This window comes from Paroedura picta, chromosome 3 (genome assembly GCF_049243985.1).
Source record: "Paroedura picta isolate Pp20150507F chromosome 3, Ppicta_v3.0, whole genome shotgun sequence".
In the NCBI taxonomy this organism is placed as follows: Eukaryota; Metazoa; Chordata; class Lepidosauria; order Squamata; family Gekkonidae; genus Paroedura; species Paroedura picta.
Genome location: NC_135371.1, coordinates 145,367,723 through 145,386,805, shown reverse-complemented (window position 1 = coordinate 145,386,805; position 19,083 = coordinate 145,367,723). Strand labels below are relative to the sequence as shown.

The following is a 19,083-nucleotide window of genomic DNA, read 5'->3' as shown; positions in this document are numbered from 1 at the left end:
CTGCTCCACTTGCTTTCCTGCTGGTGCCCTTGACTTCCCGCCCCCCTCTGGGGGGCGCTGCCATCATCAGCTGCGCAGTGCCACGCCAAGGGGGAGGCCCAGCCATGGTGGCCGCTGGAGAGTACCAAAGGTGAGCCAGCAGCAGAGTGGCAGGGCAGCCCCTGAGGCAGCAGCCGGGGAGGATGATGATGGGGAGCCGCGACCCGGTACCGACTAATCCATGGACCGGGACCGGTCCCCGGACCGGGGGTTGGGGACCACTTGACTATACTGTGATGATATGTTACCACAATAGTTGGTGCTGGAGTAGGCAGTGTCTGGCATACAAAGGAGAAGACAACTCGGCAGGGAGTTGCAAGAAGTCATATAGGATAGTGAGGTCAGCCCTTTTTTTCCTATTCAGCATCATTCCTTCTCTGACTCCAAATTGGTATTCCTCGAGCAATATGCCATTTCTTTTTGGAAGTTCCACTCTAGGGGCAAGCATTTGGCTGATTTTCAGTTATTAATTCAGCCGGATATCAGTTTGTTTATTATTATTTTTTTTGGCTATTGAAATGGGACCACTGGATTGCCATTTAAAGGGACCAAGATCCCTCAGACTCAGATATTCTTTCCACATTTATCTTGCTCATTTAGATTATAATTTTTTTTTCAGGAGCTTCTATCTCCTCCTTGCTCCAATCTCAAGAAAAGGAGGGAGGGAGGAGACCAGCCACTCTAGCAGAAAGTCTCCACAAGCTATATTGCATCTGCTTTTCCTTTCTTTCTTTCCTGGAGATGCGAGAAAAAAGAAGGGAATCAGATGTTGGCACTGAGTTTGGGAAGAAGACAGAGTATGGATGCTGGCGAGGAATCAATAAGCATTATTAATGCGAGTGACTAGAGTTCACTCCAAGCTACAAGTCATCGCTTGGAATGAACTCTTGAGTCCAAGGCAATTAAAGAGATCAAGATCCCAAATGCCTGGACTCACTCCAAGCTATGAAGTTGGCGCTTGGAGTGAGTCTGAGGCATTTAAAGGATGCTTTTATATACCTTGAACTCATGAAGCCAAAAAAATCCAGCATTCCTGAATATTTGTGAAATCCAAATACCATACTGGAATATCAGGAAATACCAATATTTTTCAGGTTCAGTATACCCGAACCTACAAAATACTGTTTGTTTGTATGCACACCCCTATTCCACACTCTCACACTCTCTCACCTCATGATGAAGCTAGGGTCCTATCTCTGTCTCTCGTCTTTACTATCAAGTATGGTAATTCCTGAGTAAAGCTTTATGTACTCTTTAATTAGGTTGTACACCTCTTCTGTGTTAATTACTCTGCCAACATTTGGTAGGCTTGCAAGCCATTCAAATGTGAAGGATCGAGGTATACATATATCCTTCCTCTTCAGAGACCTGCTCAAGGCAGCTCACAACATAAAACAAAATAAAGTAATCAAAACTCAACATAATAATAAAACTCAAAACAAGCCAGTTATAAAACCAGTGGATGGAACATTAAAACCATTTAGTAACCTCAGTGTTCCAATTAATAGTCTTCAAGTTAGAAACCTCAAAACAATTAAATTATCAAAGCAATTTAAAAGCCTAATTCCTAGAAAAGAATAGGCGCCATGTGAGCCTCAAGGCTGAGAGCATTCCATTATATCATGGATTAAAATTTGGCTTTCTAATTGTTAACTTCTTGCTTTTAAAAAGACCTACTCTTGTATAGGTTGTGTCACTGCACTGGCTCTCTCCTTTCTGCAGCAGGTTTGATAACAATGCAGTGTAAAAATGGCAATTGCAGTTTATATAACAAGTAGCACTGTATGGCTTTCACAATGAAACTACTGTGACAGCATCTGACAGTGCCTCAGTTCAGAGCCTCCAAACCCTAGCTTGGATTTCACCAAGTGTTTTCAATGACACTCCCTCCATTCTTCCCCCCCCCCCATTGCAGCTCATTAGCTTCCAAAATGCTCCCCCTTTTCCCCCAAACTTCCAAAGCCATCTTTAGCTCAATTAGGTACTTCTCAATGCTTTGATAGGAACACACTACTTTAGATCCACTCAACTGAAAGAATGACAGAGCATTGGATCCCACAATTTACTTGTAAGATTTGCATGCAGCAATTTGTTTGTAGCAATCAGCTAAATAACTTTTGTGTTTTTATATTGCTTTCTAAAGGAAATTTTGGGAAAGGTTTATTGCCCTGTGTCATGATAACGAGAGTCTTCATGGTATCACATTTGATCAGATCAAAGCTCAGTTGGAAGCTCTGGAATTAAAGAAAACCTATGTGTTGAATCCATTGGCTCCTGAATTTATTCCACGTGCTCTGCGGCAGCAGCACTCATCAGGCACCAACAAACCACAGCAGTCACCACCAAAGGTAACTTTTCACCCATGACAAAGTTAATGAGAAGTAGCAAGGGTTGGCAGGAGCATCTGAAGATATGTCACAAAATACGATCATACTATTTCTGCATATGAACAGATACTTAAATATAAGAACAATATTGGTATGAAGTATTGTACTCAACATTGGCTATAATTACATTGTAATTTTTATTAAGTAGTCGTTTTGACTGTAGAGCGTGTGTGAATACTTTACAGAAAGTAGTAAACTAACCACAGCATGCTAGAATTTATGCAAGAATTAAGTCTAAATAGATTGCATTTCATAGGAGAAGCTGAACATAATGGGTTTTTTTGCCACCTAACATTTGTAATTGTTAATAATAAGTTTGATATTTACTCATTATTACAGTACTACTTCAATCCACAGGAAGCTTAATCTATCTGTCTTCAAGGAAGTATAAGTACTTTTAAGGGAATGGATAGTGGTAGAAATTGAGAAAAATTATACATTAATTGTGTTTGTGAATAATACTAAGCACTACATTACATTGTCAAGTAACATTAATAAATAAGATGCATTGATTTAATTGACCATTTTGTAGACATAATTAAAATTGGCAGTGCTGTAATCCTGGAAAATAATTTCATTTTACAAGAAGGCTTTTCCCAGTCTAATATTTTTATTACAAGGCAATATTTATTCAGATTTTTCAAATTAATACTGCTGTTCATTTGAATTCTTAAAATTTAACTTGGTAATATAGAAAAAGAAAGCTTTTCTTGGCAATCCTTTCAAAAGAGTGCTCTCATAATTTTGGAATGCTTTACATTGGTTCCTTTCTTGGCAACTGAATTTTTAAACTATCAAGAATAACATTTATAAGTTCAGCTTCTTAAGAAGATGAAGTTGCTTTTTAAATTGAATGTAAACTGTTTCCAGTTCTTCAGCCATTCTTTAGCAAAGCATTATAAAGTTGCTTCTGTGCATCTTGTCATTGCTTCTTTACTATAAGCTTTATTTCTTCCTGTTGCATTCATAAATATATGAAGTGCAATTAAATTATTAAAAAGATAAATAAGGCAGTCACATCAGGGGGCTTTGTTATTTTCTGATCTTCTTTTTTCCTTTGTAAGATTTGCCCTGTATTAATTCTTCCCCATTTTGATAACTTTTCAGCTATTTAGTTGACCTACCATTTGTTTAATAAACTGTTTCTTGTTAAAAAAAAAAGAAAAGAAAGAAGAAGAACTATGCAAGTCATAGGTTGGAGACTAGTAGGAGATGTAAAAAGTAGGTTGGCTGGTGGGTCGGAAGGCAAGTTAGAGGCAGGAAAATGGGGCTTTCAAGGAAAGGAAATGGGAAATAGTAGGAGAGGGGGGAAAGAGATGTCCCTGCAAGTCTTTGTGGGTTTCCATTTGTTAAGCCCAAATCTCAAAAGAGTGATCCTTTTTTTAAGGGGAAGAGCCATCATCATGCCCAGAACGACCATTTTCAAACTGATGGAATTGGTAAGTGACCAGTAAAATATTTTTGATATTGGCCAGCTGTTGTGTATGATTTTCTAATTTTTTCAGTAAAAAAACCCCAGTATTTTCTTAAGTTCAGAACTATTTGAATAATATTATATGGGCCCATTTTGTTTGCTCCTCCTGGATGGTTCAGAGGAAGAGATTAGTAGTAGACCTGGTGCCCCTGTATGCTCTCACTACAGCTGCTCTCACTGTGGTGATAAGTAAATGACTGCATGATTTCAGATTTGTAGAGCCTCTTTTGACTCAGATAATTAAACCCTACTAAGTACAGATTAATCCATGGTTCCTTAACCCCTTTTGAGGTACGGAATTTTGAGAGGGGGTGCTGAGCACCACACCGAAAATGACATTAGGATGACGAGCCAAACTCAAAGTGGCTGCTATTTGCTTTGCAAAAATATATCATCTCAGAAAGGGAACAAAAGGGTGTGAAATGAGTCCTGAGTGAAAGGGAGAATTAAAGGAAGGAGAGCCTGAAGGAGGAAATGGAACACACACACATTGATTAAGGATAGGGCTGGTGCTTATTAGTCTTAATTACCATGTCTATCATTGCTATTGCAGGCAAAAAATCAATGGGACCCCCTGATGTCAAACTCCAACTTTGATTATTTTGTCTCTCTTTCCTCTTCCCTCTAGCGGTAGGAGCAGGGGTTGGGTGTTTTCCGCCATGTTGTGGTCTGTTGGTTTTACTGTATTACTACTTTTTTGTCTGTTTTAATGGTTTTTTTTAGCTGGACATTTTGTAACCTGCCACGCGCCTGCTTGGGAGTGGCAGGTAATAAAATAAATAAACAAACAAACAAATAAATAAATAAAACCATTTTCATTTGTATGGCAACAATCAAGAACAAGCCCTGCCTTTCAGTGGCACTACTCTTTTTTCTGAAAAGCTCTGTGGATACCAGGAGAAGTTCTTGCTGGTACCATGGCACCCACAGGCACCATGTTGGGGAACTCTGTAATCTAAAGTTAGGGGAAATCCCACATTCAGATGACCAAGGAATTTCCCAATTTGATCATTACTTCTCCCCACTGAAATAGAATAATTTGGGTAGAATTATCCAGGCATAAAATGAGCTCTCAGGGTCTCCTGGTGGTTAGTCCACATCCACAGTAGAAAATAACACTCATCCTTTAGAAAATAACTAATGTGCAGTTTTGGTAACTGACTTCAAAAAGATCAAAATGAGGACTTAACACTGATCAGAATGTAAACTCTGGCTAAACAGAGAGCAAAACAAAATTTGAATCCAGTGGCACCTTTAAGACCAACAACCATTTATTCAAGATGTGAACTTTCACGTGTATGCAAACTTCCTCGGACAACGCACACACAAGCTCATGCCTTGAATAAACCTTTGTTGGTTTATTTATTTATTTATTTATGCCATTGGACTCAAATTCTGTTGTGTTACTTCAGACCAACACAACTATCCATTTGAATCTAAAAAGAGAGCAACTTGTGAAGCTCAGTTATTAAAGTTCATTGAAGTATGCAGTGAACATAGTAGTGGAGTTAAGTGATCAATGTGTCTTTGTATATATGTCCATTTTGAAGTGTGTTTTGTATCCTGTATTGGAGCCCCAACTTAAATTAACAGTTAAAAAACAAAATTCGCATTTCAGAACCCTGTGGTGAAAAATTTGTTTATTTTTCAGTTCAACCCAATCCTTCTGTCTTAATTGGAAATCCTATCAGAGCATATACTCCTCCACCTCCACCCCCTCCTCCTGGGCCTCATTCCAATCTTGGAAAGTCTCCTAGTCCTGTTCAAAGGATAGATCCACACACTGGGACAAGCATTCTTTATGTACCTGCTGTTTATGGAGGAAATATGGTCATGTCTGTGCCCTTGCCAGTAAGTATGTCCTTTTGTGTAATTTAAAAAATGCTTCTGATTGTGGTCCTTATTTTCTGGACTTTTAGGGGGAGATTGGGACAATTTGAGCCTCTTGTGGCGCAGAGTGGTAAGGCAGCCGCCTGAAAGCTTTGCCCATGAGGTTGGGAGTTCAATCCCAGCAGCCGGCTCAAGGTTGACTCAGCCTTCCATCCTTCCGAGGTCGGTAAAATGAGTACCCAGCTTGCTGGGGGGTAAACGGTAATGACTGGGGAAGGCACTGGCAAACCACCCCGTATTGAGTCTGCCATGAAAACGCTGGAGGGCGTCACCCCAAGGGTCAGACATGACTCGGTGCTTGCACAGGGGATACCTTTACCTTTTACCTGGGACAATTAGTTTCACAGAAATCATATATTGTATGTAAACAGTCCTGTGGCCTGGTAGGGGAATATTCTATCAAATAGTTGAAAACTAAAGGTGATCTACACAGTATTCAAGGAAACTTAACTAACTTTTCAGGCTGCCAGAAAATGTAGTATATTTTTAGTATAATTAGTATATGGCAGCATTTATGCCCTCGCCCCAACAGACCCAGGACTGGGCATTCCTCTTTGGCACCCTGGGCCCACTCATTCCCACTTTTCTCTTGCTGGCTCCCCAATGGGCCTTCTGTTGCTAATGAGTGTGCTTGGGTGGTTAATGGGTCTTGTGAGGGCCAGCTGAAGAGGGAGGCAATGGTCGCAGGGCTGTCCACCATGTTGGATCCTATCAGGAGTCCAGGCCTGGGCCCAAACATCTCCAGAGACAGGGGAAGAGATATATCAGCAGTTTTATACCCCTACTGGCTATAAATAAGAATTTTACCTGAGAGATCCAGGTCATTCCTGGACAGCACAGCATCTGGCTATAGAGTACACTTTTCTTTGTTTCTGTGTATGTGCAGACATTGCTGGTCAGTCTTTGTCGAAACTGGCACATATTTGTATATATCTAGTGCAATAGTTCTTAACCTTCCTAATGCTGCGACCCTTTAATACATTTCATCATGTTGTGTTGACCCCCAACCATAACAATATGCAAGTGTTCTTTCACAGAAATTAAACCGAAACTGACCAATGGCGTGAAGATCCATTGTTCATGATTGTTTTTTCCAGGGTTTCTCAGTTCAGTTCTGCCTCTTGTCCCACCATGCCGATCTGGTTCTTTTCCACTGCTCCAGACAGACAAATGCTCTATCTCGATCTACCCCACAATGCTGTTGTGTAGATGGTGTTCCCCCCGGCCAAGCTGCTTGCCCTGCCTTGACCCCTGTGAAAGGGTCGTTCAGCCCCCAAAGGGGTCCCGACCCCCATGTTGAGAACCACTGATCTAGTGCCAAGATCTCATTGCAAAGCAGGATACTATCTTGTAAACGTTAAAAGGAAAAAGAAACTATTTCAGGAACCATAATTTTTGTTTTTTGAGCATTCAATCAGTAAATTGTATTCCTTATGGATAAGTAGTCTATGATGTGAAGCTATTTGTAATTACTAAAATATGGCCATTATCTATAGCCAGTAGCTATATAACTATATGCCTAACCATATATGTTTGGCTACCCCTATTAGCATTATCAAGGGAAACTGTCAAGGATCTTGTGTTAGCATTCTGTAGACATCCTAATCTAGGAGTACTAATGAATTCAGCCATGCAAGCATTGTAGGTATTTTTGTTGTTTTAAGATTTTTGTTAATCTCTGTGGACAGTCATATAGCTGATTTGTTAAATCATTTATTTCTGCTATTGTTACTTTTTACAGTTTTCCCTTTAAAGCACATTATATTGCTTGATATCTGCATAGGAAAATGTTGCATTTTTTAAAAATCAATTTTCATTTGATGTTATCTCTTTATTAAGAATGGCAGTATAATTAAATATTTTCACAAATTGTTTCTTCACTTTCTGTTTTGATTCCCTTTTTTCCAAGCAACTTCCAGTCTGTTTCAAGAAAGAAGTACTTCCGTCTTCCTGGTTTTAAAATCTGTCATGTTTGCCAGGTTCTTTGAGGAACAGGATATTGCTCATTTGTATTATGCAATTTTTACAATACATATATGTTATCATTTATTTACTTATATAGCATTACTGTGATATTTTTTAGAATAAAGAATGGTTTTATCATAGGCTACCTAGATAACGTTGTGTTTCCAAACCAGACACCATATTGGCCTTTTTTTGCAGGGGTCGAGATACCTGTACCTCTATCCCTACTCTACACATTTCTATTTTGGGGACTTGCATCAATATACTGTTTCCTTGACATAGAACAGGGGTAGTCAAACTGTGGCCCTCCAGATGTCCATGGACTACAATTCCCATGAGCTCCTGACAGCAAATGCTGGCAGGGGTTCATGGGAATTGTAGTCCATGGACATCTTGAGAGCCGCAGTTTGACTACCCCTGACATAGAATATCATGTCATGCCTGTATGTATTTACTGGATATATATTTTATTATGTAGGTACCATGGACAGGTTATCAGAGTAGGTTTGCTGTTGATCCTCGTCTCATTACCCATCAAGCAGCTGTGGCATACAATGTGAACCTGTTACAAGCGCATGGACGTGGATCTCCTATTCCATATAGTCTTGGACATCATTCACCGGTTAATATAGGGCAGCAGCAGCTTCAGCATTCAGATAAAGAGCAGCTTGAACAAAATCGAAACAGTGAGTTGTATTTTTTTTTTAAATATTCTTAACAAGGTTTCTTCCAGTTTGCTGCTCAAATATACTTTGTTCTCAAAATTCTGGGCTGAAAATGCTCAGAACAAATTAATACTGCTGGCAAAACTTGAAGTCAGAAGTTACCCATCTTCTTAAGATCTTTGGTTGATAGCTTTGGTTAACTTGCTTCTCCTTCTGGACTACAGACTTTTAGAGCTGTATTTTTTAAATCATTGTTTGCCAGGGCTGGAGGTGGACTTGCATGGCAGCTTGTTTTTATTTTATATGAACTATATATTTTTTTTCTTAATTCCTTAGAAATGCATGGGAAAATGATGAACACAGTGGGATCAATGTAGAAAAGCACATAATCTCTTATAACTGCTGTAGAAGTGGATTTTGATTCAGAGAGGAAATCCAAATTGAAAGCATGTTTAGTGTCTGTTTTTGGATTACCAATTATCAATAATCTTTAATTAAATTAAATTAATAACTGATCCTTGGAAGTATGAATTGTAATCTTCCAAGGATTTATTGCTCTGGTACATCTGAGGGTTTCCTATTGTTATCCATGGAATAGTTTACTCCCATTGTTACATCTGACTACACATTCTTTGGCAGTTCTCTGCCAGAGTAACAAAATAGGTAAAGGTAAAGGTATCCCCTGTGCAAGCACCGAGTCATGTCTGACCCTTGGGGTGACGCCCTCCAGCGTTTTCATGGCAGACTCAGTACGGGGTGGTTTGCCAGTGCCTTACCCAGTCATTACCGTTTACCCCCCAGCAAGCTGGGTACTCAAGCTGGGTACTCATTTTACCGACCTTGGAAGGATGGAAGGCTGAGTCAACCTTGAGCCGGCTGCTGGGATCGAACTCCCAGCCTCATGGTCAGAGTCAGACAGCATGTTGCTGCCTTACCACTCTGCACCACAAGAGGGTCTTGTGTAATAAAATAGTACTCCACAATTAAGAAGAGTATACCTGCCCATGTTTCTCCTGGAATTGGTGACCATATAAACTAAACTTGTTATTGCAGTTTAGTCCTTGCATCTGTTAAAACACTTTCATAGGGTGTATATTAATTTGTTGTTCACCCTCTACCTATATGTATGTACTGTTAATTTTCATTTCCTTGTATGTGAAGAAGTATGTGTGTGCACACAAAATTTTATACATGAAATAAACCTTTGCTAGCCGTAAGATGTCACTGGACTTGAACTTTGTTCTGTTGTTTCAGACCAACACAACTACCCACCTAAAATTTGTTTTGCTTGAATTTAACTAATGTACGTCTAGGATTTATCAGTACACCATTTTTATGAGAAAACTTTGTGAATTGTCTAAGACCAATTGTGAGTCTCTCCTTCAGGCCATTTCCTAATCCCACAGAATCACAGAATCATAGAGTTGGAAGGGGCCATACAGGCCATCCTGCTCAACGCAGGATCAAAAGCATTAATGAAAACAAAAGGGTTTAATCCCCAGTCATGTTTTTTCCTGTGTGTCCTTGCTAGTATTTCCTGTAGTGAGAAGTTTCCATAAATGTTATTTCATTGGACTGCAAACATATTCTTCAGCTCCATTATTTGTGGAGGCAATGAGCTGGAAAGGAGTTGAACTCAATTTTTAATATTTTTGACCTTCAATTCATAGCCAATTTATGACAAACCCCATAAGACTTTCAAGGCAGGGGATGTTCAGAGGTGATTTTTATTTATTATTTTATTATTTATTTATTATTTAGATTTATAGGCCGCCCCTCCCGGCAAGCCAGCTCAGGGCAGTTAACAACATAATAAAGATTACATAGAGTTAAAAATGAACAAGATTACAGCATTAATGAAAACAAAAGGGACACAATAGTATCTGAGCAACTGCCAATAAATATTCTTCATTTCCACTGCCTGCCTGTGTATAGTGGACCCTGATATTTCTTGGTGGTCTCCAATCCAAATACTGACCAGAGCTGACCCTTGTTAGCTTCCCAGATCTGATGAGATTGGGCTAGCTGGGGCCATCCAGATCAAGGAACTAACATATTATGACACAAAAATATAAATCCTACAAACTCTGTGAGTGTGCATGGTGACATGAGAAATACCCAGTTTGTACCATCAACAGGCACAGCTGTCCTTTTGTTTGGTACACTCTTTCTAGTATGAGCACAGTGCAAACATCTTCATGTTTGTTATGAAAGGGATCAAATCCCCGCATGTTACCACTATGACCGTTTATGCACTGGGAACTTCACTGTCCCGGCTCCTGCACAGGAGCACAAATAGGGGGCGGATGAGGTGTACCAGGCTAAATGCTCCCCCATGTGGGTGCAGGAAGAGGTGGGGCAACCTGCCACGACTAAAACTCCAGTCTGCAGCACAGCATGAAACCTCCAGTGCGTAAATGGTCTAGGAAAGAATTCATTGGTTCACATTTCTCCTAATAATATCAAAACGAATGCGAGAAATAGAAAAGTGTGACCACTTTCTAGGATGAGCGTGAATTCCTGAAGCAGGTTTTTGCCAGATCATATGCAGTGACATACACATTAGACTTGGATTCAAGGAATAACAATTATTGCTTCATCATTACCGTGGAATTATAAAGTTAATATTTTTGGTAGGCGGACTAAGGTATAAAAGGAATCCAAAACGTCCCTGGGGTTCTGATATGCATATAGAGTTCTGCATGTGTAGGGACTGTACAACTCTGTTATGTGAGTTAGAAAATACACAACAAGATCATTGGGGATTCTAATTCTGCATGCATGATTTTGGAAGAAAATCAAGCAGCAACAATACTTGTAGATATTCTTTTGTTCATCAAAGTCTCACATGCACTCTAGGACACTGCATATATGCAGAATTATGAAAAGTTATATAAAGTAACTATTTTTGAAATAAAAATAACATATAGTGTTTGATAAGCTCATTGCCTTCCGATATGCAACTCGAATTGAAAAACAAATTTGGCATGAAAGTACTTAAAATTATTAGCATAACATCTCTTTCAGAGCAAGGCAGCATTTTAATGCCAAAGTACTGAGATCTGTATCAAAATTGAAATTGCTTTGAATCCATTTGGGCTGTAAGGATGACTTTCCTTAGCAATACGGTGCAAAAATCTGCTTCATTAACAGTCTGAAAAGCAATCCATATGCTTGGAGCACAGAGTGCCAAGGTGCATAGCTGAGGAGCTTCTTGTATTTCTCACTATCATAGAATCCGAGCTGTCATAATGCTATGCCACATTATGTTGTTATTCAGAAGTTAATTGGACACTAACTACTTCATAGATATAATGAGAAGATTTTTATGTTATTCATGAAAGCTAGGATAATTTCAGAAGCAAATATGACATGCTAACCTGAAAAATATGCCTGAAAAATAAAATTGATCAGGAAATTCACTCTCCTGAACTTTCAGTAATGTGACTGAAAAGAACAAAATATTTATGACATTTATTTAGCGTAATCTTTTTCTGTATCATTAAAAGTTGCTTCAAACCTGATAACTGAAGCTTGATCATGAAAAGTGCCAAAAAAATAAAGAAGCAGAACCCTCTAACCCAGCCTTTCTCAACTTTTTTACCATTGAGAACTTTTTTTACCATTTTACCATTGAGAACTTTTTTACCATTTACCTGAAAAGAAGTAATTAAAAGCGACTAGTTGTTAGCTCCACCCAAGTATGGAGGAATCCCCACAAGTGACAACCCGTGCTAAGTCACTTTTAATTATTTCACAACTGGGAAAGTGTCTGCTATTAATTGATAACTTTACATTTTTATTGCTACAATGTTTTTGTAAACAACAATTGAACCCATAGGACTGATTGGCTTTTCTAGCAAAGAATGATCATACTGCATATTTGGTTTTATGATGCTGTTTACTAATTTGGTACTAATGTACTTTCTCCTTATATCTGTACTCTTATGATTCCTGTTCCATTGTCTGAGGAAGCGAAAGCTTACACCTTAAATAAATCTTTGTTGGTCTTAAAGGTCCCATTGGACTCAAATTTTGTTGTACTACTTCAGACCAACCCGGCTATCCACTTGAATCTACTTTTATTTGGTTGCTTAAGACCAGAAAGTAGTGGCTGGGCAGAATCACTGGGAGTTTAGAGTGAGGCACTGAAAGAGAAAGGTGGAAAATTAATTGAATAGTATTTTTAAAAGCAAAAGGCATTTTTTAAATTTTTCGGTGTGTGATCACATGAATACTTACATGGGGAAACTTTAGTTTATGTACATAAATATTCTGAAGCTGAATTTGTGAATTTCAGAAATTATGGTTCCTCTTCCATCTTCTGATGCAGCCCCACATTGGGCCTGCACAGGCCACCACCAGCAGTGGATATATATTCCTAGCTTAAAACTCCTAAACTGGGGGTGCCATTCTGTTTCTTCATCTTCTGTCCTAACAGCAGCCTCTTGTTCAGAGTATCTGTTGCTCATCAAAAGAATTTGAAGTTTTGGCATACCCATTTCCTTTAAAGGCTGCTGGGGTACATCGACTGCTCTCCCCCGGGCTTCTTCTTGAACACCATTGACCTCCTTCTCCTCCACCCCCCTTTTTTAGGAAGGGGGGTAGGAAGGGGATCTTATTATTGTGCCGCCATGTTGTGACATTTTAAAGTCTTTTAATGGGAGTTTTAAGACACTGTAACCCACCACGAGCCATTTGGGAGTGGCGGGAAATAAATCGAAATAATAATAATAATAATAATAATAATAATAATAATAATAATAATAATAATAATAATAATAATAATAATAATAATAATAATAATAATAATAAAAATCAGCCATAATTTCTCATAATCTGCCATCAATTATGTAGTGGTGTAACCTATGAAAGACAAGCTGATCTTCTTAAATTCTCTTGTATGCTGCAATAACCAACATAAATTTTCAGTATGACCTCTAGTGTCTCTTCCTTTTCTGAATCTAACTTAAACACCTAGCATTTCTAGCTCCATATGTGGAAACAGTCTTTGTTGTAAGATTTTGAGCATGCTTTTATTTGCATGAGAAATGAATATGATGGTCCAATAGTTGCTGCAATCTTTGGGAAGTTTTTTGAAAAAAATTGGAATATAAATTAAATGTTTCCGGTTTGTGGACCATTGTTTTGTTTTCCATATTTGTTGGCATAATCTTTTAAAGATTTTGATGGACTCCATTTCTGTGACTTGGAATAAGTCTATTGAAATCCCATCTACTCCTGGTGATTTGTTTCTCTGAATTGCTCTCAGTACGACGTTTACTTTATTTTCTAGAACTGTAGATTGTTGTTCAAAAGATTCTTCTTGGAAGGAATCAGTCATCCTTTCATCTCTTTTTATAGTTCTACAATGTCATGTTCCCATATTTTTCTGTATTTTGTCCTGTTCAGTTAATGTATTTTCATGTTTTATTTATTTGTTTATTTATTTTTGGACTTTTACCCTATAATTCCTGACAAAGTCATCTCGTGGCGGCTTACAATACAGATCAAAAACACAATCCTTACCACAGTTCCTCTATATATTTTTGAAAGCGCCATCTGGGCGGAGCTGTCCGGGTCTTGGGGCTGCTGCCTGGGCCTGTCTGGGCCTGTCCAGCCCTCCGAAACAAGAGGCAGTGGGATTGGCCTGGCCCCTGTGCAGCCCGCCTCCTTTAGCCACTTGCCCAGCTTTGCCGCCAGAAGCTTCCTGGCTGGAGAGAAGGGCGCATCGACAGCTCACAGGTGCCTGTGTCTCCGCGCACACCTGGAGGGGCCCTCCAAAGGCCTCTTGCCGCCTCGCAGATGTGGCAACTGCTCATCGCAACACAGGCGCCTGCTCCCGAGAATGGCCACCTGCACAAGACATGGTGCTTTCCCTCCCCACGTGCCCCACCAAGGCCTCTTGCCACGCCCCTCGTGGATGCACCAACAGCCCTTCCTCTCCGCGGGCCAAGCCACTCTGCTCCGCGATGCCGGCCTGCGATAGATGCTCCCCCCTGGGGCCTGTTGCACCATTGGGACACTGGTAACCACGCTTCCCTCGCTGACGCCACTCTGGGATGCCCAAAAGGCTTCCAAGATGGAAAGCATGGGATTCCACTAACCTCCCTTGCGCTTACGTTTGTTGACTCCCTTTCGTGAAGTTGGGGGACGGGAGCATGCATGGAGACAGCCTGCCTCCATACCTTGCGACCACGCACCCAAGCAAACGCTGTGCCAGTTTGGCCCTAGGAAACTAGGCGCTCACCTGGGTTTAGTTTTGGGGAGTGGTGGGACAGCTCCCTTCTTTGCCAGGGAGGGAAGAGCCTCTTCTTCCACTTCAGCTGCCGCCACTGCTGCCACCCCCTTCCTTCCTTTCTCCCCTGGCTCAGCAGCAGAGGGCTGCCAGCATCCATGGCGCCCGCTCCTTTTTCCCCACCGCCGCCCACTGCAAACCCACACGCCCCCTTGCCCCCCACAACAGCTGCTTGATAAATGTGCCACCGCCTCCGGCTGGGAGAGCATCTGCAAACTCCCACGCTGGTCTCTGTGCGTCGAGGGGAAGGGATGCCTTCCCGGGACGATCTGCTCCTCCAGGTAACGCCTCCCTGCCAGGTAAGCCATTCCGTCGCCCCTTCCCCGCCCGCCAAGTTGGTGCTGCTGCCCACGCCAAGCCCTTTCGAAAGCCCATTTTTTAAAAATGGGCTTTCCTCCTAATATATCCAAAAAAACCCCATTAAAACAGTATCAACTATATAAAACAATGTTAAAGATGTTGATTCCTCGGTATTCCTAACCATGCTTTAAATTTCCCCGGATTTCTTGTATCATGTGGAACAAATTTATTGTTCTTCTATTTTTAATGCTCATTATTATTATAATTCTTTTTGTCTCTGTCTTCGAGTCACTTTTATGCTTCATTTAGTCTTTTGATTCTGTCACCGTTTACTGCTTCTTGTCTGTCTTCAGTAATTTTAAGAGTTTCATCAATCACCCTTTAAGGTTTACATTTTCTTTTGGCTACAGAAATAGGGTTTGTTTATTCTTTCTTAATAATATTTCTGGTTTCAAACTCATAGTCTGATTCACATTTGCTTGAATTTAGTAATGCAGATCTGTATGTTACATGATCTTTGAACATATCAGGAATGTTGGTTAAATTTTATTTTGGCACTATGACTATTTTGGTGTTTTATTGAGCTTTATTCTCATTTTCAGTATTACCCGTTTTTCACAGTAGACTCCTGGTATTGTGCTTAGGATAAAATTTTAGAGCCATGGTTATTTCAGAAGTCTACAGAATTGGACACGTCTTATAATTTGCTTTCACATGATGAGTTGAGTCTGTTTAGTGTAAAGGGTCTGTGTGTGACCCAGAGGGATCTTATGCCTGTAGTTGTTCTGGGCAGCCATGCAAAGAAAACCTCTGCTGACATATATCCTTGAAATATAACAGTGATCAAAATACAAGCCTCAGTCATGCACCTGCAAAGCATAGTTTCTTTTCAGCCATTCATATGTTTTTGCACTATGATGGTCTTAAATCTGTGACCATTTTTCTGATGACACATAAAATGGATCTTCAAAGTTAAGGTATGAAATGTCACATTGTATCTGAGGAAGTGTGCATGCACACGAAAGCTCATACCTTGAATAAAACATTGTTGGTTTTAAAGGTGCCACTGGACTCTAAATTTGTTTGTATGGAATGTCTCTTATTGAAAAATGGCCCTCAGGATTTCTTAGCTTCAAATTTCTATTAGCTGTTTTGTGACTGGAATGCTAAAGGTTACTTAGATATTTTACCAACTGATTGACGAACTTGTTAAGTACTAACCAACAAAAGACAGTTTCCATTATGTAGTTGTATACCAGTTGTATACTTCCAGCTAAGTAGATGTATACCAGTTCAAGATGTCTTTAACTATGTTCATTTTATCTTTTAAAAATGTTCTTCCACTTGGCTATGTTTTCATAGAATCACGACCTGCTAGAATAAGCAAAAAACAAGCAAAAAACCCCCCACAGATCTTTATAATAGTAACATTTGAGTACAATCATGTGAGGCCACCAGTCCAAAGAGACAAATATAGTTGTTTCTTATTGACTAATGCAAAACATCTATTTGCACAGGCTTGGTCATGATTTCCACTTCTTCTTTTTTGTACATAATCCTAAAGACTCTCCAGGGGTTTTCTCTCATATATGTCATTGTCAAAAGTGAATTCATGCACTTCTTTCATTTTGTACTGTCTTTCAAAGGATGTTTTCATTTTTAAAAACAGGTAAAGAGCGACTGTGGAATCATCTTCTAAAGTATGCAATGGAAAGGCATTTGACTATTGTTACTGTTGCTATTGTATTACAGGACCATTTAAAATCTTTTGGCTGCAGTGCTTACATAACAACAATGTAGTCCAGGGATCATAGTGTTATATCTTATTTATTTATTACTTCTTTTTTGGTACATTCAGCACAGAGAACTAAAGAATTAAATGGGTGAAAGTGTTAAGTGTGGCCAGCAGCAACACCAGATAATTTACTAATTAATGACAATTTATCCTGGTTTGTGAAGAATGTATATGTTCTTTATGTTCATAGACAGTAAAATATTATTAATTAAAACTTTTCAGATAAAAATGAACCAACTACGGGACCTGAAATAAATAGAATTCAGACTCCGGAGAAAAAACCTATGGAATCAAAACAGGTGTGTGTTTCCTTTATTTTATTTTTTCTATATCTATAAAAGAAATTACCCATGCTATTAGAGATAACAGAAGATTAAAACAAGCTTCAGTTATTTTTGTTTTCTGTTTTTCACAAACACTATTTTCTAGTCACTGTATATGAGCCAAGTTAGAAGCAAGGACTGAGTCATCAAACAGAAATGCATATACTTCAAAGAAAGCTGTTTAAGCCTTGCAAATAAATAATAGCATTTCATCAAATATATGATGTCTTTATCTAGAAGCAAAAGTAAAATTCTTTTCCACTGGATGTTCATTGGTAATCATCTTCCCTGAACTAGATATGATAAGAAAACAGGTGGTGATATTTCTGCCATAATAGTAGTCTATTAAAGAAAGGACTGACAGTGACATTTTAAAAGGAGATATATAAAGAAGCAATTGCTTGTGAACTTTATAAACTCTGTCCACCACAATAGGTTTGAAGACATTTCTTTTCACTCCAAGGTCCAAATTCGCAAAAATAGCATGAAGTTATGTAACTGATTCAAGGAGATGTGTCAGTGAAATGTCCTTCAGGTATATATAAATATAAGAAAGAATGCAGCGGAGATGCACAGTTTTATTTCCCCCAGTTATTATCTTATTCTTCCCATATTCTTTCACTATTGCATGCTTGCTTCAGTGTTTAAGTAATTTCTTTAGTACACTCATAGCTTACAGGAATTTTGTTGGCTTTGTTTTCTTAACTGATTTTTGACGCAAGTAATTTGTGTAATTTTCTCTAGGTTGACTTAGAAGTGAGTTCCCAAAGTAGAAGCCCGGAGTTGCGCGCCAGTACTGCTTATGCTAACTCTAAGTTTCACCGCAAAGATAATCTTAACTCCAGACAGCTGAATCTTCACCTCACCCCTCCCTATACTCAGTATGCTGCTCCTAATCGCCATTTCCAACACGTATCCCAGATTCCAAGGCAACCATATCCTATACAGCAACAGCAAAACCTGTTAAGTCAGCAACAAAACCATCTGCCTGAACAGCAAAACCAAATGCATCCACAGCAAAGTCAGATAGTGCAGCAACATAATCATTTAAATCAGCAACCACAGCAGCCACCATCACAGCTTTCTCCTGCCTACCAAACAAGCCCCAACCAGTCACTTTTTAAAAACTCAGTTTCACACAGACCTCATTCCCCTGGCATAGATGCTGTGATGTCAGAACAGCATCCCCCATCCCTGTTACAAGAAGTCACTAACCCTCTGAGACCCATCGCACATCACAACCCAGTGATGCCATCCCATTTAAACCACTTCATTGAAGAAAATCCTCCAGGAATGCCTATAGGGGAACCATTAGGTAGGTATGCTTGCTACATTCCTCAGACAGGTATTCTTAAGTGAAAAGAGTGCTTAAATAAAATAAATATCTGAGTTTTTTGTAAGCTCATGAATGTCACTGAAATTTTACTGTATTGACTTATCTTGGTTAAGTAATGTAAAGAGGGGGAAATGGTTTTGAAAAAGCATGCAGTATTTGCTATCCTGATTCATTATACTGTTTGTTTCTAATATGCTAGGCACACTGGTGCAGAGCCATGGGAAGTAGGTCCCTCCTGGCCATGGCAAATTGTTGCTAATTCTCCTTTATGCCCTTTTAGGATTATTTATAGTCCTATAGAGATAGATAGTAGCATAAAGGTCCATCTAGTCTGCTGCTTTCAGCTTGTAAGCATTCTTTAAAGCAGTGGTCCCCAACCCGCGGGCCGCGGCCCCGGGCTGCAAAGGCCATGGTGCCGGGCCGCGGCTCCCTCTCCCCGCCCCCCCCGCAGTAAAAAACTTCCCAGACCACAAGCTTGCGGCCCGGGAAGCTTCTTACTGCGGGAGGGGGGGAGAGGGAATCAGGGCCGCGGCCGCGCATTGCACATGCGTGCCAGGCCGCGCATGCGCACATGCAGCATGTGCGGCACTTTTGCGCATGCGCAAAGTGCC

General features: G+C 39.7%; 1 protein-coding gene across 4 annotated transcripts in view; it reads left to right on the top strand.

Annotated features, from left to right (window-relative positions):
• Positions 1-19,083, top strand: part of HELZ (helicase with zinc finger) — a 131,321-nt gene that overhangs the window by 99,728 nt on the left and 12,510 nt on the right. For all 4 annotated transcript variants that reach the window (XM_077328400.1, XM_077328399.1, XM_077328397.1 and 1 more), the window contains 6 exons: positions 2,183-2,387; positions 3,814-3,865; positions 5,552-5,751; positions 8,234-8,441; positions 17,036-17,112; positions 17,881-18,451. In XM_077328400.1, the coding sequence (XP_077184515.1) occupies positions 2,183-2,387; positions 3,814-3,865; positions 5,552-5,751; positions 8,234-8,441; positions 17,036-17,112; positions 17,881-18,451 (1,313 nt within the window). The remainder of the gene's footprint in view (positions 1-2,182; positions 2,388-3,813; positions 3,866-5,551; positions 5,752-8,233; positions 8,442-17,035; positions 17,113-17,880; positions 18,452-19,083) is intronic.